The sequence below is a fragment of the Macaca mulatta genome, chromosome 19 (assembly GCF_049350105.2).
Source record: "Macaca mulatta isolate MMU2019108-1 chromosome 19, T2T-MMU8v2.0, whole genome shotgun sequence".
NCBI classification, from domain to species: domain Eukaryota; kingdom Metazoa; phylum Chordata; class Mammalia; order Primates; family Cercopithecidae; genus Macaca; species Macaca mulatta.
In genome coordinates this window covers 46,301,974-46,328,756 of record NC_133424.1, presented here as the reverse complement: position 1 = coordinate 46,328,756, position 26,783 = coordinate 46,301,974, and the positions used below count along the sequence as shown (strand labels likewise).

The following is a 26,783-nucleotide window of genomic DNA, read 5'->3' as shown; positions in this document are numbered from 1 at the left end:
TTAATCAAAACCATCTTTATTATTTAAAGAGCATCCCGTCATCAGGGGCACCTAGAGAGGAGTCCCAGACAGCAGAACAATATTTACACGGGGGTCAGGAGGGTGAGGTCGGGTGGTCTCGGGGCTGAGTGGGCCCGCCACTGTGGAAGAAAGGACCCTGGAGGGAGGGTGTCCTTGGACCTGTGGACCGGGCCCAAGAAGAAAAATGTCCCATCCTAGGCCCAGCGTGGATCCCACCACCAAGATCACCTCGGGCCCTGGAGGCTGCGCAGCGAGAAGCCACCGGTCAGAGCTGGGTCACCATGCCGCTGGCTTCGGAGTGAGTCTGGGGAAAGACAGCTGGCGGCTCCCGAGGTCTGAGAGGCTTCCATATCCCACCACTGGCCTCCCTTCCCCAGGAGCCCTTCAAAGTCCATCTGTTCCCGAGGGGGGCCCTCTTCTAGGCCTGAGCGTAGGTCTCCTAAAACAAATCTCTGCCTCCCTTTCCCCATTAGAGGCCCAAACATCCCCATCCTGGTTCCCATCTGGGCCCAACTTTCACCTTTATGGCCTGGAAGATCCACTCCCGGAAGTCACTGACTTTGGTGTAGACGCCTGGCTTCTGGGCCAGGGCACAGCCAGTGCCCCAGCTCACAATGCCACACAGCCGCCAACGTGGCGTCCGAGAGATGCTGTCCTCACACACAAAGGGACCACCGCTGTCACCCTGGGAGGGGAGAGGGAGGCCTGGCTAGGGGCCAAGGTGGTTGGACAGGAGGCGCCCCTCGGGATGACCATGGGCTGTGGCCCCAGAGCCCTCAGGCTTTTAGATAGGGAGCCCAACCACCCACTCCCCTGCGTCTCCATCCCTGGGGTGGCAGCAGCCAGGGGGCTGCCCCTACAGAGTCCCTCACCTGGCAGGCATCAATGCCACCCTCGGGGTAGCCAGCACAGAACATCTTGGGCTTGATCTGGTTTCCATAGAAGTCAGCGCCATTGCAGACATCATTGCTGATTATGGGGACTCGAGCCTCCTGGAGTACCCCGGCCTGTTGGCCTGGGGGTGTGCAGGCAAGGCTGGCCAGAGCTGGGGGGTGTACACATCCCCCTTCCCTCCTGGTGCCCACCCCATTCCCCTCAGCATCCCTACTCCTCATGGTCAAGACTCATCCAACCGGCCACACTGCCCATCCCCAGCCCAGTTCAGAGTCTCCCAAACAGTGGCATCAGAGGCAGAGGACAGGACTCACCATAGTACTGCGTGTTGCCCCAGCCCGTCACGGTACAGATCTTGCCATCCACCAGGGCCTGGCCAGCAGCTGGGAGGCACACAGGCTGGATGTATTCTGTGAGAGAGACCATGCTGGTCCAGCCCCCGCTGGGCTGCCCCACCTGGTACAAACCTCTGTCTAGCTCCCACCATGGCCCCTAACACACCCTGCCCTCTGTCCTTTTAAAATAACCACAATAGGCCAGGCACGGTGGCTCATGCCTGTAATCCCAGCACTTTGGGAGGCCGAGACAGGAGGATCACTTGAGGTCAGGAGTTTGAGACCAGCCTGGCCAACATGGCGAAACCTCGTCTCTACTAAAAATACAAAACTTAGCCGGGCATGGTGGCACACACCTGTAATCCCCGCTACCTGGGAGGCTGAGGCAGGAGAATCACCTGAACCCAGAAGGTGGAGGTTGCAGTGAGCCGAGATCGCGCCATTGCACTCCAGCCTGGGCGACAGAGCAAGACTCTGTCTCAAAAACAAACACACAAACAAACAAAAAAACCACAACAGAAGTTGCCATCTACCGAGAACTCATTGCATACTAGGCGCCTTCCTGCACCATTTTCTTTAATCTTCCATCAGTCCAGAGAGGTAAGGTCTGTATTATCCCATTTTACAGAGGGGGAAAATGAGGCCAAGTCGTGTGTCCAAAGTTTCATAACAAGTCTGTTTTAACACAGCTTTTCTTTTTCTTTTTTTTTTTTTTTTTTTTTTTGAGACAGAGTCTCGCTCTGTTGCCCAGGCTGGAGTGCAATGGCGCGATCCCGGCTCACGGCAAGCTCTGCCTCCCGGGTTCAAGAGATTCTCCTGCCTCAGCCTCCAGAGAAGCTGGGACTATAGGCGCCCGCCACCACGCCTGGCTAATTTTTTTGTATTTTTAGTAGAGATGGGGTTTCACCATGTTAGCCAGGATGGTCTCGATCTCCTGACCTTGTGATCTGCCCACCTCGGCCTCCCAAAGTGCTGGGATTACAGGTGTGAGCCACCACGTCTGGCCACTTGTTTTCATTTCTAAGCCTGCAGTGTCACCCAGGCCAGAGTGCAGTGGCAGGAACATGGCTCACTGCAGCCTCGACCTCCTGGGCTCTAGCAATCCTCCTGCCTCAGCCTCCCAAAGCATTGGTATTACAGGTGGCAGGTGCCTGTAATCCCAGCTACTCGGGAGGCTGAGGCAGGAGAATCGCTTGAACCTGGGAGGCAGAGGTTGAAGGGAGCCAAGAGTGCACCACTGCACTCCAGGCTGGGCAACAGAGCAAGACTCTGTCAAAGAAAGAAGGAAAGAAGGAAAGAAAAGAAAGAGACTCCTATCTTGAGACATTTGACTTCCACCTGTCAGAAGATCATAATAATAAATACACAGGTCTACACAGAGAATGGCACCCCTGAGATGTGGTGTCCTTGTGCTGTGCACAACCTATGCAAGGGTTCCTGGCAGCCCTGCCTGTTGCCTACAGCCTGCTGATGACATCACCTGCCTGAGTCTTCCAGCTCTCAGACGTATAATGGAAATAATAATCACTTATCCCCAGAAGTTGTAGTGAGAAATTGGTGAGTCATTGAGTAGCATGCCAGGCAAACAGCAAGTGTTCATATAACTAGTAAAAGTATTAACAACAGTAGCAATTGCTGCTAACATTTACCAGTGTTCACTATGTGCCGGCAGTCCTCTAAACTCTTTACTCATATTAACCCTTTTAATTGTCTCGATAACCCTGGGAAGTCTATTTTACAGATAAGGGAAACTGAGGCACAGTGAGGCGAAGCCCTGTGTCCAAAATCACGCAGTTGGCAAATACCTGAATCTGACCCCAAAGCCCATGCTGTGACCCCCTCGGCCCTGTGTCTGAAACCCCAGTGGCTTCCACCTGTCTACCTGTGTCCTCAAAGACACGTTCTTACTTCAGGGTTAACTCCCTCACTCTTTTCACTAAGTCTGAGAAGGGTGTGGCAACAATCTTGGCTCACTGCAACCTCCACCTCCCGGGTTCAAGTGATTCTCCTGCCTCAGCCTCCAGGGTAGCTGGGATTGCAGGCCCCTGCCACCACGCCTGGCTAATTTTTGTATTTTTAGTAGAGATGTGGTTTCACCACGTTGGTCAGGCTGGCTTCGAACTCCTGACCTCAAGTGATCTGCCTGCCTCAGCCTCCCAAAGTGCTGCGATTACAGGCGTGAGCCACTATGTCAGGACAGGGTTTGGTTTTAAAGAAAAGCATGTATCACTCCCTTCAATGGGAAACCAGTATCACAGATCATGAAAAAGAAAATAAACATAAAAATAAACATAATGCCAACCCCAGCATGGCCGGATTCTCCGTCACCACAGCGTGGGGGCCACAAGCACAGATTCCAGTGCCAGTCCACCTGGACGCAAATCTTTCCGTTTACCAGCTGTATGAATTCCTGGCATTGTTTGCCTTCTTTGGGTTGGGACCTTTTCCCAGGTGGTAAAACAGGATCTAAAGAGAACGCCCCCTTACCAGGGTGTGCTGGGGTTGCTGTGAGAACTAAGTGAGTCCATACACAGGACATGTTTTGAACGGTGCCTGGCACACAGGAGGCTGCGTGCCAGCATTGGTGTTCACTGCTATGTTTACCAGATTATTTTACTGTGTTGTGTACACTCATCATGATCGCTATTACTACTTCATGATCATCATTATCACCGTCATTATTATTATGTTTTGAGACAGGGTCTCGCTCTATTGCCCAGACTAGAATGCAGTAGTGTGATCATGGCTCACTGCAGCCTTGATCTCCTGGGTGACCAGGTGATTCTCCTGCCTCTGCCTCCCAAGTAGCTGGGACCACAGGCACGCACCACCATGGCCAGCTAATTTTTTTTATTGTTTGTAGAGACAGGGTTTTGCCATGTTGCCCTGGCGAGTCTTGAACTCCTGAGCTCAAGCGATCCCCCTGCCTTGGCCTGGGATTACATGCCCGGCCTATTTTTATTATTATTATTACACTGTGGGCTGCTGAAATCTGAAGCCCAAGGCCTGTTTTTAATCCAAAAGGAAGATGTACGTGTTGGAGAGGTGTTAAGGACACATTGGCACCCAAGTGAGTCTTTCTCAGTAAGACCAAGGAAGTACTCCAGGGAATTGCAGAGGGAATGACTCCTAACTTACTTTCTAACTCTGATTCATTCATTTTTTAACAAATTTTCTTCTTATTTTATTAGTTTTTTGGTAACAGCTTCATTGAACTATTATTCACATATTACGCAATTCCTTTCAAAGGAACCAAGTCACTGACTTTTTGTATAGTCACAGACAAGTGCAACCATCATCATGATCGACTTAGAATCTTTCATCACCCAGACAAGAAACCTTGTGTCCTTCACCAGTCACCTCCCAATCTCCCATCCCCACCTCCCACCCTGCCACCATCAATCAACTTTCTATCTCTACCGGTGTGCCTATTCTAGATATTTTTCTCTCTTTTTTTCTTTTTTTCCTTTTTAACAGACAGGGTTTTGCTCTGTTACCCATGCTGGAGTGCAGTGGCACAATCCTAGCTCACTGCAGCCTGGAACTCCTGGGCTCCAGTGATCCTCCTGCCTTAGCCTCCTGAGTAACTGGAACTACAGGTATGCGCCACCTCACCTAGCTCATTTTTTTTTTTTTTTTGAGACAGAGTCTCGCTCTGTTGCCCAGGCTGGAGTGCAGTGGCGCAATCTCGGCTCACTGCAAGCTCCGCCTCCCGGGTTCACGCCATTCTCCTGCCTCAGCCTCCCAAGTAGCTGGAACTACAGGCGCCCACCACCGCGTCCAGCTAATTTTTTGTATTTTTAGTAGAGACGGGGTTTCACCATGTTAGCCAGGATGGTCTCGATCTCCTGACCTCGTGATCCGCCCGCCTCAGTCTCCCAAAGTGCTGGGATTACAGGCGTGAGCCACCGCGCCCGGCCAGCTCATTTTTATAAAGTGTTGGGGTCTTGCTATATTGCCCAGACTGGTCTTAAACTCCTGAGCACAAACAATCCTCCCATCTCAGCTGGCCAAAGTGCCGGGATTACAGGCATGAGCCACCATGCCCAGCCTTGGACATTTCATACAAGTGGCATCCTATAGTACGTGGCCTTTGTGGCTGGCTTGTCTCATTCAGCACTGTTCTCAAGGTTCATCCTTGTGGTAGCATGAATCAGTACCTCATTCATTTCTATGGTCCAATATTCGCCCGTTGTATGGATATACCACATTTTATTTTTTTGTTATTTATTTATTTATTTTGTTATTTATTTATTTTCGAGATGGAGTCTTGCTCCACCCAGGCTGGAGTGCAGTGGTGCGATCTCGGCTCACTGCAATCTCCACCTCCCCGGTTCAAGTGATTCTCCTGCCTCAGCCTCCCGAGTAGCTGGGATTACAGACACCTGCCACCACGCCCGGCTAATTTTTGTATTTTTAGTAGACATGGAATTTCACCATGTTGGCCAGGCTGGTCTCAAACTCCTGACCTCATGATCCGCCCAACTCGGCCTCCCAAAGTGCTGGGATTACAGGCTTGAGCCACCATGCCCAGCCAATATACCACATTTTCTTTATGCATTTGTCCGATGAAACGCACTTGGGCTGTTTCCATCTTTGGGCTATTATGAATAATGCTGCTATGAACATTGATGTACAAGTTTTGGTGTAGACGCAGTTTTCATTTGTCTTAGGTATATATCTCCTACGCTAGGAGTGGAAGCGTTGGGTCCAATGGTAACTTCATGTTTGCTTCTTGGGGAAATGCCGGTAAGTTTTCCAAATTGACTGCACTGACCATTGATAGTTAAGGCTCACTTTGTGCTCCCTCGAGATCATTCCCCTTATTGCCAGGGATGCCTGAACCATAAGTTGATTCCCCTGTGCCCGTGGTCCCCTCCTCTGTCCTCCTGGCCTCAGGTCCCCAAGTCCCAAGGCTTACCCCTCAGACTTACCTGTGAGGGGCAGGGGACTGGAGAGGTGGACCAGGGCAATATCATTGCTGTTCTCCTCGCTGTTGGGGTCCCGAAAGGGAAGATAGCCCCCGTGGTAGACCACAGCCTGCACCCCCAGCTGCAGGCCGTGGGGAGAGGCCTGGGCCACGGCACCGGCAAACACTCGCCATCGGGACAGGACCCGGTTCCGCCTACCAGGGAAAGGGGTGGAGGGTGGCCACCTGCCTGGGCACAATCCGCCCCCCTCCCCACTGTCTCTCCGCTCCTCTGCCTCCCCCTCATCAGCACCATGGGGGGCACTCACTCCGGGAAGCAGTGGGCAGCTGTCAGCACCCAGTCCCCGGAGAGCAGGGACCCCCCGCAGAGGTGTGCTCCATCATAGCGAAGGCTGACTTGCCAGGGCCACCGGCCCAAGCTGGTGTCCCGGCCTCCCACGATGCGGTCCACGGGCAGCTTCCTGCGGCCACAGTCTGTGGGACAGGGGTCAGCCGGGGGCGGCGACAGGGGACTGGAGCCCAGGTCCCCAGAGCCCAGGTTTGGCCCTGCCCTAGGGGGTCTGAAAGGACACAGCCCCATCCTGGGGAGCCTGAGGGGACGTGGCCTCCCCGAGGGTCTAAAGGAGAGGGTTCTGAGTTTTAGGGTCTCACCTTGGCAGACGGTGGCCAAGAAACGGCCTCTGGGACAGTCACTGGGAGAGACGGGATTGGAGACACAGAAAAAAAGGAAATAGACCAATTAAGACAGGTGGAAGGAAAACGGGGAGAGGGAGTGCCTTGGGGGTCCGAGGTGTTGCCCCACCTGCCCGCTGCCCTCCTCACCACACGGAGATGACCTCCAGCAGCCTCTGGGTGTGTGGCAGCCTCCCCTCATCCACACAGAAGAAGCCTGACGTGCCGTTGGCGCCCGCCGTTCGCACGTCCAACTCGGAGTGGGTCAGTGCCCTGGGCAGGGCCGGGGTTAGGCCTGCTCCCCCACCCCTCCCGGCTCGCACCCCTCTGAGGGCCCCCAGTACCTGAGGAAGCCCATCTCCTCGCAGCTGAGTCCGGCTACCCTGGTGTTGGAGCGTGAGGAGCATAGCAGCCGCCACGTCCCTTCCGTCTTGTCAAAGACCATGAGCCGAGCGTCCGCAGAGCTGACCTGCACTGCAGGGTGACAGGGCCCGGGGCCGCCTGGGTCCCACAGCCAGGCTCCCCATGTGCTTCTCCAGCCAGAGCCCCTCCTGGCCTGTGCTACGGCCATGTGGTGTAGACGTGAACCCCAGCCCACTGGAGGGCTGCAGCCCCCACATCCGTGATTGCATCTGGAATCGTGACTCAAGGACTTTTTTTTTTTTTTTTTAAAGACAGGGTCTCGCTCTGTTGCCCAGGCTGGAGTGTAGTGGTATGATCTTGGCTCACTGTAGCCTTGACCTCCCAGACTCAAGAAATCCTCCCACCTCAACCTTCTGAGCAGCTGGGACCACAAGCGTGCACCACCACACCTGGCTAATTTTTGTATATTTTTTGTAGAGACGAGTCTTGTCATGTTGCCCAGGCTGGTCTCAAACTCCTGGGCTCAAGCAATCCTCCTGCCTCAGCCTCCTAAAATGCTGAGATTACAGGTGGGATTACAGAGCGCCATGGCACTCTGCCAGACCTAAGGACTCAGGACCGACCAATGAACAGCAGCCTTGGGGCTGTGGCCAGCCCCTCGGCAAACCAGGGGAACTTCCCTTTCCCCTAGAAGTCCCAAATTGGCTGCTCAGGAGCTGCAGGTCTGGAAGGTGACTTGGACATTCAGGAAGATAAAAAGACATTTAACCAAGTTCCCAAGAGAATCCAGCACAGAAGGCTGGATCTGTTACGGGTCATCTTCACTCTCTTGAGGGAGAAAGTAAGCTAATATGGAGGAGAGCCAAGAGATTTCTGATAACATTTTATTTTATTATTGTATTTTTTGTGGAGAAACTGGAGCTGTTTATTAGTATGTTTATCATTTGTCTTTGGCCACACTCTTAACTCATATAAAAAGACCTCTCACTTTATATGTACACAGATAGCATATGGAAAATAGAAGAACAAATTTGTTGCTAGTCTGTAGGTCGTAGCCTGATTTCTTCATATGAACTTTTCCATAGCTATATGGAGTATTATTATTATTATTATATCCAACAGATTAACTCTCCTTCCAGAGTGATTTCTCTTTTAAAATATGTATTTATTTAGAAGGCCGAGATGGGTGGATCACCAGGTCAGGAATTCAAGACCAGCCTGGCCAAGATGGTGAAACCTCGTCTCTACTAAAACTACAAAAATTAGCTGGGCGTGATGGCAGGTGCCTGTAATTGCAGCTACTCAGGAGGCTGAGGCAGGAGAATAGCTTGAACCCGAGCGGCAGAGGTTGCAGTGAGCTGAGATCTTGCCACTGCACTCCAGTTTGGGCGACGGAGTGAGACTCCATCTCAAAAAAGTATATATATGTATTTATTTTATTTTTATTTATTTATTTTTTTGAGACAGAGTCTCACTCTGTTGTCCAGGCTGGTGTGCAATGGTGTAATCTCAGCTCACTGCAACCTCTGCCTCCTAGGCTCAAGTGATTCTTCTGCCTCAGCCTCCTGAGTAGCTGGGATTACAGACATGCACCACCATGCCTGGCTAATTTTTTTATATTTTAAGTAGAGATGGGGGTTTCACCAAGTTGGCCAGGCTAGTCTCGAACTCCTGACCTCAGGTGATCTGCCTGCCTCAGCCTCCCAAAGTGCTGGGATTACAGGTATGAGCCACTGCGCCCGGCCTTAAGGTATGTATTTACTTTAATTGACAAAAATTATATAGATTGATAGTGTACAAGATGATATGAAATAAGTATACATTGTGGAATGGCTAAATCAAGCTAATTAACACATGCACTACCCTTTGTGTGTGGTGAGAACACTTAAATTCTCTTTTAGCAATGTTCAAGTATATAATATATTGTTATTAACTATAATCACCATGTTGTTCAACATACCTCTTGAACTTATTTTTCCTGTCTAATGGAAATTTTGATTTCTTTGTCCAACAAGACATTTACATCTTTAAATTAAATAATATTTAATAGTTTTGGTATAAATACTTCTCATTTCTTAAACTTACCCTTCTACATTTTATGAAAAATAACTTTAATAATATAGTATACATAAACATCAGTTTTTAATATCGGAATTCATTCCCCATCTGATAAATATTTTTTTTTTTTTTTTGGAGACAGAGTCTCACTCTGTCACCCAGGCTGGAATGCAGTGGTGCAATCTTGGGTCACTGTAACCTCCGCCTCCCAGATTCAAGCCATTCTCCCTCCTGAGTAGCTGGGGCTACAGACACGCGCCACCACACCCGGCTAATTTTTTGTATTTTTAGTAGAGACGGGGGTTTCACCGTGTTGGCCAGGCTGGTCTCGAACTCCTGACCTCAAGTGATCTGCCTGTCTCGGCCTCCCAAAAAGTGCTGGGATGACAGGCGTGAGCCACCGCACCTGGCCCCCATCTGATAACTTTTTTTTTTTTTTTTTTTTGAGACGGAGTCTCGCTTTGTTGCCCAGGCTGGAGTGCAGTGGCCGGATCTCAGCTCACTGCAAGCTCCGCCTCCCGGGTTTACGCCATTCTCCTGCCTCAGCCTCCCGAGTAGCTGGGACTACAGGCGCCCACCACCTCGCCCGGCTAGTTTTTTGTGTTTTTAGTAGAGACAGGGTTTCACCATATTAGCCAGGATGGTCTCGATCTCCTGACCTCGTGATCCGCCCGTCTCGGCCTCCCAAAGTGCTGGGATTACAGGCTTGAGCCACATCTGATAACATTTTAAAGCCCCTTGATGCAGCCAGGTTTGAAGAATCTATGTGATTGTCAGTTAAGTGAGTTAATCATATCCCCTTTTGTTTTTAGCCTGTTTATTTTTTCTTTTTGTCTTTTGTAGGCTGAAGACCCTTGACTAATGCACCAGATTGCCAATCTTGACTATTGCCAGATTGCTAATCAATATCTTGTAGTCAGAAAGAAAAGAAGAAGGAAAGAAAGAGAGAAAGAAAGAAAACAATAATGCTCTTTTCTGCAGGACTTGTCAGAGCCTTGAATATGCTAACGTGCATAATTCTCCAAGCAGTGAATGGAGTATTCATTCACTCAGCAAGCGTTAACTGGACACATACTCCATGCCCAGTGAGGGGTGATGCTGGAGACACAGAGATGACCGAGACAGCCCTGGGCTTTGCTTTTGGCAAACCACATTATGGGGGATAGGGAGACAGATGGCCATAGAAATGTCATCCAGCCAAACACATCATTACAAATTGTGACATGAGGCAGGGCTGGAATATACGAGAAGGCTACAGGGAGCTCCCGGGAGACTGTTCATGTCTGGGGCTGGTTGGGGGGCAATTTGTGGTGAGAACAGATGTTCCCTGAAATCCCTCAGTCTGCTCCCCACACACCTCAGAGGAACCTGTTAACACCTAAGTCAGGTCACAGCCCCTGGGATATTGATTTCTATTTATCAAACACTTTGTACCTGCCAAGCTCTATTTTAGGCAGTGAACAAATCACCACTGCAATGAACAAATCAGACAAAAACCCTGACCCCTGTGGAACTCAAAGCCCAGTAGGTGAGACAGATCATGAACGGGACAAATAAGTAGGATATATTGTGTGTCACAAGATAGGAAGGGGCCACGGAGAAAAATAAAATGCCACCGAGGGAGGAGAGTGCCAGTGTGGGGGGTGGGGTGAGGTTGCACTTTTCAGTCGCAGCAAGGAGAGTGTCCCTGGGAAGGTGGTGCAGGAACAAAGACCTGCAGGGGGTGAGAAAGTGTCAGGAGGTGTGTGAGATCAGCATGGAGACAGATAGACTTGCAGGTGCAAAGATCCCAAGGCTGGTGCGGGGGATTGGGGGGAGTTCTCCAGGAACAGCGGGAGGCCGGAGCAGAGTGAGCCAGGGAGGGGGAGATGAGGTGGGAGCTAGAAATAGAGCAATATCAGGGCTTTGCTGGTACCTGGTGTGAGGAGCAGCCAGGAGAGGGCCCTGACCTGACTCAGGTGGTCACCAGCTCCCTCTGGCGGCAGCATGAGCCACTACACCCGGTCCCCGTCTGATAACGTTTTAAAGCCCCTTGAGGCAGCCAGGTTTTAAGACCCTCCAGAATTGCCGGTTAAGTGAGCGAGTAATATCCCCTTTGTGGGATATGATTGGGGGGCAGGGATGGGAGCAGAGAGGCCAGGGAGGAGGTTCTGGAATGTCCAGCAGGCAGCAGGAAGGGGAAGGGGGCTGGAGCAAGGTGGGGGCAGTCGAGGGGAAGAAGAGTTCAGATTCTGGAGAGGTTCTGTAGGTGGAGCTGAGAGGGCTTCCTGCAAGATCTGATTCATGGGTGGCTGGAGGAACTGGGAGGGTAACCGAGGGGTTTGGTCTGAGCCTGAAAAGATGGCTCGGACAGAGATGGGGACAGAGGGAGCAGGTTCGGGGAGAGATCAGCTGTGAACGTCTTTGTCCTTTCCTTTCCTTCTCCCCGCCATCTTGTTTTTTTTTTTTCTTTTTTGAGACAGGGTCTTGCTGCATCACCCAGGCTGCAGTGCAGTGGCACGATCATAGCTCATTGCAGCCTCAACCTCCTGGGCTCAAACGATCCTCCTGCCTCAACCTCCCAAGTAGCTAGGACCACAGGTGCATACCACTGCACCCTGCTAATTTGTTTACTTTTTTATGTTAGGATAGAGCTGAGTGACAATAGCCAGGTTAGAATCCAGCAAAGCCTGAGCTAAAAACACCTTTTAAATTTATTTTTTTCTGTAGAGACAGGGTATTGCTATATTATCCAGGCTGGTCTCAAACTCCTGGCCTCAAGCAATCCTCCCACCTTGGCCTCCCAAAGTACTGGGATGACAGGTGGGAGCCACCACACCCAGCCTTTTTGTCCTTTTCTCAGGAGCCTCCCGCCTGGCCTGGGCTCTGAGAGCACATTCTGGGAAACTGAGTCATATGAAAACTTGCTTTTGCATCCTCTTAGAAGGAACCTGGTGAGGCTACACACCAGCTGAGGGATCTTCCCACAGCCCCACAGGTCAGGATAAGGAGAAGCAGGACTTCCAAGTAGAACTGTCCCCAGCTGAGGACCTACTGTGTGCCCCCACCATCAACCAAGGCCTCATCGCACGCCCTAGGAGCCACAAAGATCATCCCCCATTTCCAGATGGGGAAGCTGAACCTTAGAGAGGTGGAGTGGCTTCCCCACCACCACCAAGTGCATGAGAAGCAGGGAGAGAGGATTCGAAATCAGGTCTGAGTGACTTCAAACCCCAAGTTTTAACATTGCCCTGGACAGCTTCTCAAGAGACTTCCCCTCTGGAGGGTTAAACAACAGCACAGTAATTATAGCACTGGCTATGTTTACTGGGGGTGTCAGTGGGCTGGCCCCATGCTATGCATCCTATCCAAGTGGCTCTTTCAATCCCACAACCATTTTTTTTTTTTTTTGAGACATAATCTCACTCTGTTGCCCAGGCTGGAGTGCAGTGGCGCCATCTTGGCTCACTGCAACCTCTGCCTCCCGGGTCCAAGCGATCCTCCTGCCTCAGCCTCCCAAGTAGCTGGGACTACAGGCACCCACCACCACGCCCAGCTAACTTTTGTGTTCTTAGTAGAAATGGGGTTTCACCATGTTGGCCAGGCTGGTCTCGAACTCCTGGCCTCAGGTGATCCACCTGCCTCGGCCTCCAAAAGTGCTGGGATTACAGGTGTGAGCCACCATGCCCGGCCAACAGTGACCACTTCTATGCCCATCTTACAGATGGGAAAACTGAGCCTCAGAGGAATAAAGTTGCCCAGGGGCCATGGCTAACCAGCAAAACCAGGACTTGAACCCAGACCTGCATATTCCCTCTTCCTTCTGTGGGTCTCATACAAACCCTTGCATGTCTCCCTGCCTAATGTATTCAGCTATGGCTGGGACTGAAAAGCCACCTGGCTGGCCTGCCATAATTATGGCCTCCTGCTCTGGGGTTGGGGCAGGGAACACCTGGCGTCTCTGGCTGTGGGGTCCTCATCACACCATGAATTCCAAGGTCAAGGCCCAGGGTTTGAAACACCAACTGGGGCGGGGAGGGGGTTGGATTCTTGTTTTATTTTATTCTATTTTAAGTTTGTTTTGAGATGGAGTCTTGCTCTGTCTCCCAGGCTAGAGTGCAGTGGCAGGATCTCAGCTCACTGCAACCTCTGCCTCCTAAGTTCAAGCGATTCTCATACCTCAGCCTCCCAAGTAGCTGGGATTACAGGCACCAGCCACCACGCCTGGCTAATTTTTGTATTTTAAGTAGAGATGGGGTTTTGCCATGTTGGTCAGGCTGGTTTCCTGACCTCAAGCGATCTGCCCATTTGAGCCTCCCAAAGTGCTGGGATTACAGGCGTGAGCCCCCGAACTGGCTTGGCCTGCCTTAATTGCGGACTCTTGCTCTCGGGTTGGGACAGGGAACGCCCGGCACCTCCAGCTTGGGGGTCCTCATCGCCCCATGAATTCCAAAGCCAAGGCTTGGAGTTTGAAACACCAGCTGGGGCGGGGAGAGGGGTGGATTCTTATTTTAAAATGACTGCTAACTGCTCTGGAAATGTGATTTCCAGAAAGTGTGAGGTTTTGGGCGGGGGGAATCACTTTATAGATGTGTGTTGGGGGAGACGGGTGTGGGGAGAGAACATCAAATGTCCCCTCTGGCTATTTTTAAAGTCACACTTTCTGCCACTGTTTCTCACTTTTCAATTCTTTATTCTTGTTCCTATCATTTCAGACAACACAAAAAGGATGTTCTGGGTCACCTGGTGTGCCTGCCAAGTTGTTGGATATATTTAGAAGTGTGAAAATCCCAGGAAAAAAAAAAAAAAAAAAAAAAAACGAGGTGGGGATACAAGCTTGGGGTTGCTTTTGTTTGTTTGTGTTGGTTTATCATTTCCCTGAGTTGTTGAAAAACCCAAGTACCACTACAGGGCGGGGGCGTGGCGCCGGCCAGAGCCCGGTATGAGTGCTCACCTCACGCCCGTCCAGCTGGAGGCCCATGACTCTCTAGTTCATCTCAGTGTTTTGGCTTTGGGTGCACTCACAACTCAAGGATTTCCTGAGCACCTACTATGTGCCAGGCACTGTCTGACCACAAAAGGTCCCTGCCCTCCTGGAGTTCGCCAGGAGTAAATAATTCACAGTGAGTGAGGAGGGTTTTACCGGAGTGGCAGGGACACCACCATAGGGTGAGAGGCCGCAGAGTCTGGAAGATCAGGAAGATCTTGCTCAATAAATTTCAAGAAAGAATTTCAAGAGTGAGAAACAAAAGCCAATGTCCACTGTGCTGGTTAAGAGCCAAGTACTGCATGGCTTTTTGTTGTTGTTGTTGAGACAGTCTCACTCTGTTGCTTAGGCTGGAGTGCAGTGGCGTGATCTCAGCTCACTGCAACCTGCAACCTGTGCCTCCCGGGTTCAAACAGTTCTCCTGCCTCAGCCTCCTGAGTAGCTGGGATTATAGGCGCCCACCACCATGCCCGGCTAATTTTTGTGTTTTTAGTAGAGATGAGGTTTCACCATGTTGGCCAGGCTGGTCTCGAACTCCTCACCTCAGGTGATCTGCCCGCCTCAGCCTCCCAAAGTGCTGGGATTATAGGTGTGAGCCACCGCGCCCCGCCCAAGTACTGCACAGATTTTTATCTCCTCTTATTCTCACTGATTCTTCTTACCCCCATCTCACAGATGAGGAAACTGAGGCTGGGAGAGGGTAGGGACTGGTGGGAGGCCCTACAGCTCAGAAGGAACTGTGCAGAACTGAAATCTGCCTCCAGCTGTGAGCTAGAAAGAAGTGGGTGAGTAGAGACTTCTGTGTGAACACGTCATTTGAGCGAGGTACTGGGCCCCGAGGGTGCTCGAAGCCAGTGTGAGGTGGGGGTAGAGAGGGGCCCCCACACTAGGAGCCTTGGAGCCTGTGATGGGTTGGGATTTTATCTCAATGCCACGTGTTGTCATGGAGGAGCTTTTGGCAGGGGCATGATCTCTTCGCTCTGTCTCTTATCTGATGTGTGGTCTCGGGCAAGTCAGTTTGCTTCACTGGGACTCAATTTCCCCCACATGCAAAATGTTGTGACATTAACAGCCCCAACTTCATAGGCCTATTGGGTAAAGGCTGCAGCCAGGGCCCGGCATACGTTAGTCTTCACTATGGCAATGAATTCAGCTGTTCTTTTTTTTTTTTAACAAGTAATCAAGTGTAGACATTATATACAGTTGCTACGCAGGCTGCCTGGGTTCAAATCCCAGTCCTGACACTGACTAGCTCCATGACCTGGGGCAAGTCACTCAGCCTTTCTGTGCCTCAGCGTCCCCATAGGAAAATGGGTTGTGGTGGTGCGCACCTGTAATCCCTGCACTTTGGGAGGCCAATCTGAGAGGACTGCTTTGAGCTCGGGAGTTCAAGACCAGGCTGGGCAACATAGCAAGATCCCATCTCTACTAAAAAATTTTTTAAATGAGGTTGGGTGCAGTGGCTCATGCCTGTAGTCCGAGCACTTTGGGAGGCCGAGATGGGTGGATGGGAGGTCAAAACGGGCGGATCACCTGAGGTCAGGAGTTTGAGACCAGCCTGGCCAACATGGTGAAACCCTGTCTCTACTGAAAATACAAAAATTAGCTGGGCATGGTGGCACGTGCCTGTAGTCCCAACTACTCGGGAGGCTGAGGCAGGAGAATCGCTTGAACCTGGGAGGTGGAGATTGCAGTGAGCCAAGATTGCGCCATAGCACTCCTGCCTGGGTGACAGAGTGAGACTCCAGCTCAAAAGATAAAAATAATAATAATTTAGAAAATATATATTAGATGGGCATGGTGGCATTAGCCTATAGTCCCAGCTACTCAGAAGGCTGAGGTGGGAGAATTGCTGGAGCCTGGGAGATGTAGGTTACAATAAGCTAAGATCATGCCACTGCACTCCAGCCTGGGCGACAGAGCAAGACCCTATCTCAAAAATAAAAAACAAAAACAGGCTGTTGTGAAGACTTCATGAGTTGATACCATAAGATCCCAAGGCCTTGCCTGGTGCATACAAATGCCAAGTGCTGGTAATGATGATTAATGTTGATGTTGGCTTTCCTTGTCTGGATTTTCATTTCTGATTTTCGTGTGAACTGAATCCTTTATGGAATTAGATGAGGCTCATAGACATGAAAAATATATCCCACCACCCAACTTCCCCTTTTTTCCTGCTGTCCTGTATCAGGGAACGGCAGCTTGAAGTTGGCATTTGGGAATATTCATTCATTCATCCCACAGTTAGTTTCTTTATCTATTTATTTGTGTGGCCATTCGTTCCACATGCCTGCATTACACATTCGTTACACACCTACAGTGGGTAAGTCTAAGATCTGTTCCTGGCCCCTCATTCCCCAGCTGCATGTCCTCTCTGGTCCTCGTTTTGCACATCTGTAAAATGGAACTAATAACAGCAACTACCAGGGACAGGCGCAGTGGCTCACGCCTGTAATCCCAGCACTTTGGGAGGCTGAGGCAGGTGGATTGCTTGAAGTAAGGAGATTGAGACCAGCCTGGCCAACATGGTGAAACCCTGTCTCTACTAAAAATACAAAAATTAGCCAGGCATGGTGGTACATGCCTGCATTCCTAGCTACTTGGGAGGCTGAGGCAGGAGAATCGCTAGAACCTGGGAGGCGGAGGTTGCAGTGAGCCAAGACTGCACCATTGCACTCCAGCCTGGGTGACAGAGCAAGACTTTTTTTTTTTTTTTTTTTTTTTAAATAAACCCTGCCTCCTAGGAGAGTTCGAAGGGCCCACTGAATTTATACCATGCCTCCCCAACATGTTTTCACCATGCCCTGCAGTAAGAAACACATTTTTACATCCTGATGTAGCCCGTAGCTCTGTAGTCTGTGGCAGACTATCACATTGCTCGAAGCCTCAGTTTCCCCAACTGTAAAATGGGGAGAATAACAGTCCCACCCTCACAGCGTGGGGATGCAGTGGGATTACATGTATTTGGATGCAAAAACAAAACAAAAATTAGCGTAACCTTTGCTTACTGCGAGATGCACTGTGATAGTCTGTAATCTAATCTATTTCATACTTAAAAAAAAAAAGTGGTTTTCCAACTCACTAATTTAATTTTATGAGGCACTCATGAGTAATACACTGGTGTCTGAAAAAGTCTGGGTTAGACATGTGGGTGCTTAGAATAGTGCCTGGTACATAGCAGGCACTCGATACAAATGCACTATTATGATTCGCATTTCTGCATGCATTTGTACATTTATTCAACAAATACGTTGTTGAGCTCCCGCCAGATACAGGTGTCCTCCAGGGCTCCCCCAGAGGGTCCCAGCCTGCTCCACTCACCTGGGTAGAGCGGCTCCTGGTCACTCCTGAGGAGAACAGCCACTGCAGAGAAGGGAGGGGTGAGGGCAGGCAGGCTGGAGTCTGCAGGGGCCAGGGGAGGTCAGAAGCACAGGAACCACTCTCACCAATGGCCCAGGATGCCGCCCCGATGGCTGTCAGAAGTAGCAGGGTCCCTGCAGTGAGAGCTGCCACCTTGGGTCCGGAGCAGCATGGCACAGTCCGGCCACCTGCAACAGACACCATGCTGGGGCCACAGCCAGGCCTGTCCTCATTGCAGCAGGGTCTGGGCATGAGGCCAGCTCTGCCCTGCCCCCAGGGCTAACTTACTATGCCCAAGCTTGCCCTCCCTGGGCCCAGTTTCCCGAGGCCGGCAGTTGACAGGGCTGTCCCTCCCCTGCCACGTGAACAACCAGGTGCCCAGCTCCCCCAGGGTTCCAGCTGGGAGGCGGGCATGGCCGGGCCACCTGCCACCGTCTCTGCCTCCGCCCTGCGCTTACTGGCACTTAGGGAATGTCTCCTCCCCAGTGACACTGTGCTTTTGTATTTCTGTCTTTGCTTTGGGTCGTCTCTTCTTGGGACTGTGACTCCCAACCTTTGCCCTCTTGGTAGCTCTCTTTCCTGCCGCTGGCATTTCCTTGCTGCCTCAGTTGTATCTGCTGTTCTAGATACTTTGCCCCTAGATACCCCCTGAATCAGACCTCTCTCACGGTACCCAGTTGCAAGATCAAATTTGCCCCTCCACTTGAAAATCTGCCAGCCTCATTTGATTTTATGTGTCTATTTTTTAGAGACGTGGTCTTGCTATGTTGTCCAGGCTGGTCTCAAACTCCTGTGCCGAAGCGATCTTCCTTCCTCAGCCTCCCAAAGTGCTGAGACTACAGGAGTGAGCCACTGCACCTGGCCAGCCCCATTTAAAAATATTGACCCCACCCCTTCCTAGCTGGGATGCAAGGCAGGTGCCATCCTATCTTTGAGCCTCAACTTTCTTATCTATTAAATGGGCATCCACTGAGCACCTACTTGTAAAAATAATAATTTAAAGTTATTTTCAAGAAGAAGAATAATAGCCCAAATTGTATAGATACCTCCTAGGTGCTAAGCACTGCTCTAAATACATCAGCTCATTTAGTCCTTATTTCAATCCCACAGCTATGATTCCTGTTCTTTCAGATAGCTCAGAGGAGGGGGGTCACGTGCCCGCGGTGACAGCCTGGAAGAGGCAGAACAGCGTCCTGAACCCTGAGCAGGTTTGATGCCAGGTCCCCTGTGTACAGCCACGAAGCCATCCAGTCTGTCACTGTGCGGAAGTGCCTGGCACACAGCAAGTGCTTTATAAATGCTTTATAAATCATTAGAGCTGTGTGGGCCTGAGCGACTCCCCTCCCCTCTCTGAGCCTCAGCCTCAGTTTTTTCTTTTTTTCTTTTCTTTTTTTTTTTTTGAGACGGAGTCTCGCTGTGTCGCCCAGGCTGGAGTGCAGTGGCTGGATCTCAGCTCACTGCAAGCTCCGCCTCCTGGGTTTGCGCCATTCTCCTGCCTCAGCCTCCTGAGTAGCTGGGACTACAGGCACCCGCCACCTCGCCCGGCTATTTTTTTGTATTTTTTTAGTAGAAACGGGGTTTCACTGTGTTAGCCAGGATGGTCTCGATCTCCTGACCTCATGATCCGCCCGTCTCGGCCTCCCAAAGTGCTGGGATTACAGGCTTGAGCCACCGCGCCTGGCCAGTTTTTTCTTTTCTTTTTTTCTTTTTTTTTTTTCTTTTTTTTTTTGAGACGGAGTCTCGCTCTGTCACCCAGGCTGGAGTGCTGTGGCCGGATCTCAGCTCACTGCAAGCTCCGCCTCCCGGGTTCCCGCCATTCTCCTGCCTCAGCCTCCCGAGTAGCCGGGACTACAGGCGCCCGCCACCTCGCCCGGCTAATTTTTTTTTTGTATTTTTTAGTAGAGACGGGGTTTCACCGTGTTAGCCAGGATGGTCTCGATCTCCTGACCTCGTGATCCGCCCGTCTCGGCCTCCCAAAGTGCTGGGATTACAGGCTTGAGCCACCGCGCCCGGCCAGTTTTTTCTTTTCTTTTTTTTCTTTTTCTTTCTTTTTTTTTTGGAGACAGGGTCTCACTGTGCTGCACAGGCTGGAGTGCAGTGGCGTGATCATGGCACGCTGCAGTCCCAAGCTCTCGGGCTCAGGTAATTCTCCCACCTGTCAGTCTCCTGAGTAGCTGGGATTATAGGCGCACACCATCACATCCGGCTAATTATTGTATTTTTTGTAGAGACGGGGTTTGCCATGTTGGCCAGGCTGGTCATGAACTCCTAGACTCAAGCTATCTGCTTGCCTCAGCCTCCCAAACAAAGTGTTGAGATTGCAGGTGTGAGCCACCACGCCTGACCCTCAGTTTTTTCATCAGCCTAATGGAGCTTTATTTGTTTACCATCCTACTGAGCATCCGCTGTGTGCCTGGCACCTTTCTAGGTTCCGGGAACATAACCCAAAGAAGACAGATAAGGTTACGGCTCTCAGGGGTTCACATTCTCATGCGTGTGGGTGGGGAGTGGGAGACATTAACAAGGAAACAAGTAAATGAACCCGATAATTTCCAGATTGTGGCAGAGGCTGTGAGGAAAACCGTGCAGGCTGGGGGCAGCAAATGGGCTGCTGCAGGGGGATCAGGGATCAGAGGGCCTCCCCTAGAAGAGACTTCTGAGCTAAGCTCTGAAAGGTGAGGTGCCAGCCATGCACAGACCGCAAGGAAGGGCACTGTGGGCAGAGGGAACAGCACAGGCAAAGGCCTTGAGGCAAGAATAAGCAGGCTCTGTTATGTCAGAGGCTGGAGAGGCCATCGAGACGACCAGATGGCCGGAGCTTGGGGAAGGTAGTGGGAACCAAGGCTGGGGCCAGCTGGGGAGGCCTGGTGGCACAGGAAAAGGGATTTTATTCCCAGCGCAAAGAGGTCCTGGAGATTAAAAGCCAACCGCTTCACTAGGGATTATAAGAGGACCAAAGAGTAAAGGCTGCTGAAAGCCTTCAGCTGGGCCTGGCTTGGGCTCAACTGCCCTTGGCAGCCTCAAAGCACCCCCAGGGCAGCAGAAGCTCCCAGCTCTCCCATCTGTGCCCATGGTGGTGTGGCTGGTGAGCACGGCACCAGGCCAGTGCCCGGAACAGAGCAGGGAGTGGTATAGGACCTTCCCGGGGTGGACATTATCTGGGTGTCTTAAGAATTTGAGAGCTCAGCTGGGCGCAGTGGCTCACGCCTGTAATCACAGCACTTTGGGAGGCTGAGGTAGGCAGATCACAAGGTCAGGAGTTCAAGACCAGCCTGGCCAATATGGCGAAACCCCATGTCTGCTGGGAATACAAAGATTAGCCGAGCATGGTGATGGACGCCTGTAGTCCCAGCTACTTGAGAGGCTGAGGCAGGAGAAATGCTTGAATCCGGGAGGCGGAGGTTGCAGTGAGCCGAGATCGGGCCACTGCACTCCAGCCTGGGAGACAGAGCGAGACTCTATCTCCAAAAAAAAAAAAAAAAGAATTTGAGAGCTCAGGTGGGGCACGGTGGCTCATGCCTGTAATCCCAGCACTTTGGGAGGCTGAGGCAGGTGGATCACTTGAGGTCAGGAGTTTGAGATCAGCCTGGCCAACATGGTGAAACCCTGACTCTACTAAAAATACAAAAATTAGCTGGGCGTGGTGGCAGGAACCTGTAGTCCCAGCTACTTGGGAAGCTGAGGCAGGAGAATCGCTTGAACCCAGGAGGTTGGAGGTTGCAGTGAACCAAGATTGCACCACTGTACTGTAGCCTGGGCAACAGAGCGCGATTCTGTCTCAAAAAAAAAAAAATTGAGAGCTCAGTGGCTCCCATCAAGGCATGAGGGAACACTGTCTTCCCCAAAAGAGGCCCCAGTGGGCCAGACCGGCCCAGCTACTGCTGGCTGACCCCTGCCTGTCCTGCAAGGGGCTCTCAGGCCTGCCACCCCCAACTCTGCCCAGGACCATTCTCCAGGTTCCGGCGGGAGGTCTTGCCTCCCCACAGCCATGGGGCTGGTCTTGCTTCCTTTGTTTTCAGCTGTGCCTGCCAGGGCTCTAGGCCACGCAGAATGCAGCCTAGAGGCCTTGGCACATCTGGTGGGACAGGAAGCAATGCCACTATGTATGTGTCTCCTAGGGTGAGAGGAAGAACCTCCTTCCATGCTGCGTGGTTCAGAGGACTTCAGGGTCTCCAGTGGGACAGGAAGCATCTGCATCCTGGAGTTCCCCCAGTATGACAGGCATCCTCCCTGCATGTCTCTACAGGGACAGGCAGCATCCTCATCTGGCCCAGGGTGTGGGACGCATCCTCATCCTCCTCCCTGCCTGTCTCTACTGGGACAGGCGACATGTCATCATCAATTATTTGATCCCAGCAGCAGGGCCATTTCCCTCGGTAAGCCAGACCTCCGCCACCCCCATGTCTCCCTGAGACTCTCTGCCCCTGCTTTCTCCAGGCCCCTCTGGCTGCCTTGGGTCTTGCCACAGGTCAGTTCTTCCACCTCCACCATTTGGCTGCAAAGACCCTCACACGTGACACCTTTGGCTCTCTGGCTCTGAAAATCCACTCAACTGGTGGCTGTGTGTCTCGGGCCTCATCTTACATGACTGCAGCTTCCTGAATCTCCTCTTTGGACTTCCGGGACACTACGTACATCTGATTTTCCTTCCTGTCTCTGAGGCTGCTGTCTCTGCCTCCACCCACGCTCTACCTACTCAGTAAAATGTGGAGTTTGTAGGGCTGGCCGCAGCCTCCCCCTACTGCTCCCTACCCCTAAGTCTGTCTCATCCACCTCTGTGGACTCAGTTTCCCCTCTGTCCCCAGCCCTAGACGGTCTTCCAGGTCCCAGGTCAGGGTTCCTGCAGTCCTTTAAATACCTTTTTAATACCTTTCCCTGGGACCTCCTAGGCTCTTTGCTCCTACCAGGTCCCAGAATGACCTCAATGTCTCCCTAAGTATATTCTTCCTCCCAGGTCCTGTCTCAGAGGCCGGCCCTCACTCCTAGGACCATCCTCGTCTGCATAACATTCCCCTCCCCCCACAGCCTGCCAATCCTCCTGAGTGACTCTCCTTCTTCCGGTTCCTTCTCTCCCTCCATCTCCACCTTGCTCCAGCCCCATCCAACTGGTGGGCTCAATCTCCCTTCTAGCCCACCCTCCACACGGAGGTTTGGGGAACCTACTGAGACACCAAATCCAACCTGTCCCCTCTTTACCTATAGAGCCCTCTGTGACTCCTTAGTACCCCCAGGACAGCTTAAGTCCCTCAGCCTGGCATTTCCAGCCCCACTAGGGTATAAGCATGGCTTTTAGAGAATTGGAAGTATGTTTACCCCAATTCCCAGACAACCATGTGGGTCATTATCAGGCACCAGAGAGAGCTTCCAAAAACAACCCAAACAGTAGAACTTGTGAAATACAAGTTAGACAAGAGAAGCAGGGACTAACCACTGGCGCCACCTTGTGGAGAGACCTGGCACTGCGAGGAATTGGCCGGCTCTTCCTCAAAGCAGTCCCACCCCTGCCTGGTCCAGCTTGCACACCTCTTCTCCCACCCAGCTCCACTTCCAACTTCACCTCCAGAATTACCACAACTGGCTATGTGCACACCAGCGCTGTGTCACCTCCCAGCTTCCCACAGAAGAGCAAGAGCCTTGCTCTTCCCTCTGCCTGGCATCTTTGGAATTGCAACTCCAATATCACCTCCTCCAATTCCAAGTTCCCAGGCAGCACCCAGAGGCCAGCAGCAATAACAGTGACACCACCAACAGCAGCCACTGCAGCCACAACGGATCTCAGAACCACACACGGACACACCGCCCTGCCCTAACCCCGTCCAGTCCTGCACAGCATCCTTAAATCCTTGCAGCTGTTCATGAGGAAGGCGCCGTTGCCATCACCCCCAGTTTATAGATGAGAAAAGGAGGCCCAAAGTCTGGCAGCCACCAAACCCGGGTCACCCGGCAAGTAAGTGCCGAATTGGAACGCTTCAGCATCTGTGTCCAGGTTTGACTCCCACATCCCCAGCCCTGACAGCAGGACTCCCCTCCGAGACCAGCCAGGAGCTGCCGGGGAGGCACCAGAGCCCACTTTGTGTCTGTTTCTCTTTGTACCCAGGCCGTCTCTGTCTATCCAGACATTTTCTGCTTTTCTTCCCTGGCTCATTCACCCATAGGCCCAAGCCCAGGTGCTGTCCTTCTGGCAGCTCCAGGAAAGACGTTGTCCCCAAGGAGCTGGACTCTGTCATCCACCTGCTCAGCTAGGGGTGCAGTGCCTTCTCCTGAGTAACTGGGAGCCTGGGTGCCCTCTGGACCGCAGTTGAATGGTTTGGGGTCTGAATTGCCAGCTCTGCTGAGACCCGAGGAGGCCAGAGATCTGAACTAATCATTTCAGCCAACGCGCTCAGTGCTTCCTGCCCATCCTGGCATTTCAGGCCTCTCCCCACACTGTCGGACATGCACTGTCACCCTCTCCGTTTCACAGATGAGAGAATGGAGGCCCAGAGAGAACATGCCGCCTGCCCAGGGCCATACAGCTAGAAAATGCTACTGCCTGGGACTGAGCCCAGCTAGCCTGGTTGCAGGAAGAAGAGAGGGAGTCAGCCCTAGCTAGGAGAAGGCGGAAAGAACAGGCCGCCCCTCCATGCGCCCCTCCAGCTGGGTCCCGTGTGTGAGAGGTAGAAAGGAAGCCAGGCTAGCTGGGGGCTGCCCGGAGCCTCCCAAGAGCCAGCAACTCCATCACGCAGTCTCTCTCTGTCATCCTTATGGTGGTTTATCTGCCGCCTCTCCCCTCTCCATCCATCCAGGCCCAGTCCAAAGTCCTCCCTCTGCTCTTTTGCCCACAGTGCCAGGAGGTGGAGGAATGTCTGGAATCGGTGGGGGTCCTGGGTCTCTGGGACTCTGAGTCTGCCAACCTCTGTCATGACAGCTCTGGTTGACGGCATGTGTCTTATATGCAGAGCCCCAGCCAGTGCCTGGTGTGTCTCATGCACTCAGCAACCTCATGGAGGGAGGACTGGGATCCATGCTTGACCCAGAGGGAGACCAAAGCGCTGAGAATAATGTCACTTGCATAAGATCACACAGCAAAAAAGGTGGCAAGAGCAAATTCAAATGCAAGCCTGTGTGTTTGACTCCAAACCTGTGTCCTTAACCATGACAGCTACAGCCTCCCCGCCTCAGCCCCAGTAAAGGACAAGTCCAGGGTTAGCTGAGAAATCACTGGGGGATGAGGGGAAACTGAGGCAGCATGCCAGGAAGGTCATATAGGGTAGAAGGGAGGCTGGTGGTGGCACAGCTGCACAGAAAATGTAGTTAATAGTTAATCAGGTGGAGGAGGACTAAGAGGGGGTGGGGATACGTCTGGGAGGGGTGCCCAGAGAGAGGGGGCTCCGAAGAGTAGAGGGTAGAGAAGAGAGCACAGAGGGCGGGGCGCCAGGCAGAACCAAAGCTGGGGCTCAGGGAAGGGGACTCACCCTCCTTCTGCGCCATGTCACCGCCTCTTGTTAATGATTCCCTGGCTGACCTCCTGGGCCAGGGTGGGACCTGTGAGGAGATGGACGGGGAGGCAGGGCCTGGGGGAGCCCAGCCCAGCCCAGTCCTGGCGCCCCCAGTCCCAGGCGTCCATCCAGGCAGGCTGTAGGGACTGGGCATTGGCCAGAGCACGCCGTGATCACGGACGCAGATTGGGCTGGGTTCAAGGATGGGGTCAGTGTCTGACCAGCAGCGGGGGGACGCCTGGATTTGCAGGGCTGGGGACCCCCATGCCTAAGCCTAGTGGAGCAGGGGACTGAGGATCGGGTTTGAGGGAGGAGACAGCTGAGGACCTGAAATCATAAGTCCTGGGAAAGGAGGAATTTGGGGGCCAGGACTCCTTAGTATGAGGGAGGAGGGGCCTGAGGGCTGGAATTCCTGGGTCTGGGGAGGAAGGACTGGGGTTCAACCGCTGAGTCTGAAGGAAGAGCAGGCCAGAACACCTAGGTGCTTGGGGGGACGTCACAGTGCACCCTCTTCAGGTCCCCGGGAACCCCTCCATTAGGAGGTGGGCATTAGGCTGGGTGGGGGTATGAGGGAACCCCTGTCCTCAGGGCTGGAACTGTGAGTCTGGGGGCCCTGGTCCTTACCCTGGGGTCCGGCAGGTGAGGGCGGAGCCTGGAGGTGGTTCCGGGGTCGGGTCAGTCTCCAGGCCTGGGCAGGAGCATGGTGGCCCCGCAGCAGCGGGTGGCCTGGAGGCAGAAGCGGTGGCGTGGGGCCTGCTAGGCCAGGCTGCCTCACCTGAGGAGGAGGGGGCTGGGCAAGGGGCGGGGGAAGGGGCGGGGAGGGGCCGGACCATTCGATTGGCAGCGCTGGAGGCCACCTAGCTGATGGGGCCGTGCTTGCGGGGGCTGGACCAGGCGGGCCCAGCTATGGGGCTCGCCTTGGACTTCCAGGGGGACCCAGGTGTGCCTGTCTGCGGGGGTGTGGGAACAGGGACACGCCTGGCTGAGGACTGGGGGTTTAGGGAGAAAGTGCAGGCTGAAGGGTGGGGGTGTGACCAGAAGAGATCAGATGGAGGGCCCCAGTTGCCCTAAGCCCACTCCATCCCCACCCGGTGACCCCTTCCCCCTCGGCCTGTCTGCACTCTCCAGCCCCAGGTCCAGGCTGCGCCCGCCACTTGCTGCACCTCTGCCTACTTCCCTGCTCAATTCCTGGGCCCCGACCCCAGCCCCAGCCTCTCCCGCCTGCCCTGCTCATCCTCCCCCGGCCCCTCCCCCGCTGCCTTCCTACAAGTCACGGGGCTGGTTTGCTTTGGCAGCCTCCGCCCGGCCGCAGTGACCTCTGGAGCCAGAAAGTCCTAGCACTAGATAGGGGGGGATGGGGGGCTTGGCCCGGAAAACACAGCGCTAAGGGCAGAGGCCCAGGCCAAGTGGCCGGAAGCGTCCGCAGGCAGATAACACACTGTCCCGCCAGCAGCCAGGCGCGGTCCACGTCAGACCCAGGGCCAGGTAAACACCAGACGCGCAGGGTCACTGCCAGACACCTGCCCGTGCTCAACCACACGCCGGACACAGTCAGCCTCGGCTGCTTGCTCCAGATAGGCCTCCCGCAAAACCGGCCCCACCCGCTTACCCACACGTGCCCGCTGTGCCCAGCCAAACCCATCTCCACCGCACCCATTTCCTCCACTCAGCCCAGGGCCCCTCACTGGGACACGCTGGTTTAGCCT

At 52.9% G+C, this 26,783-nt stretch overlaps 1 protein-coding gene across 9 annotated transcripts; it reads right to left on the bottom strand.

Annotated features, from left to right (window-relative positions):
• On the bottom strand, window positions 1-26,690 carry HPN (hepsin). Of its 9 annotated transcripts, none has more exons than XM_015123547.2 (13): window positions 25,702-26,689; window positions 25,054-25,123; window positions 17,686-17,787; window positions 17,561-17,602; window positions 7,197-7,326; window positions 7,003-7,125; window positions 6,832-6,872; window positions 6,489-6,654; window positions 6,185-6,375; window positions 1,230-1,325; window positions 894-1,036; window positions 542-706; window positions 1-325 (listed from the first exon to the last, which is right to left on the bottom strand). In XM_015123547.2, exons 2-13 carry the CDS (start codon window positions 25,067-25,069, stop codon window positions 287-289), a joined length of 1,254 nt encoding a protein of 417 aa, XP_014979033.1. In that variant the 5' UTR covers window positions 25,070-25,123; window positions 25,702-26,689; the 3' UTR covers window positions 1-286. The 9 variants fall into 9 exon arrangements, with proteins under 9 accessions (XP_014979033.1, XP_014979030.2, XP_077838307.1 ...); XM_015123544.3 differs by having other exon boundaries at window positions 25,054-25,268; window positions 25,702-26,336; XM_077982181.1 differs by having other exon boundaries at window positions 25,054-25,106; window positions 25,702-26,336.
• Between the last annotated feature and the right edge of the window lie 93 nt (window positions 26,691-26,783).

What these genes read in the sequence shown, in the direction of transcription:
- HPN (XM_077982178.1), bottom strand. Translation starts at nt 25,910, where the DNA reads ATGGTCCGGCCCCTCCCCGCCCCTTCCCCCGCCCCTTGCCCAGCCCCC. An exon ending in CTTGGCCACCGTCTGCCAAG is followed by an intron (nt 6,655 to 6,831) that starts GTGAGACCCTAA and finishes CCTGTCCCACAG; the next exon opens with ACTGTGGCCGCAGGAAGCTG. An exon ending in CAGTCCCCTGCCCCTCACAG is followed by an intron (nt 1,326 to 6,184) that starts GTAAGTCTGAGG and finishes TCTCTCTCACAG; the next exon opens with AATACATCCAGCCTGTGTGC.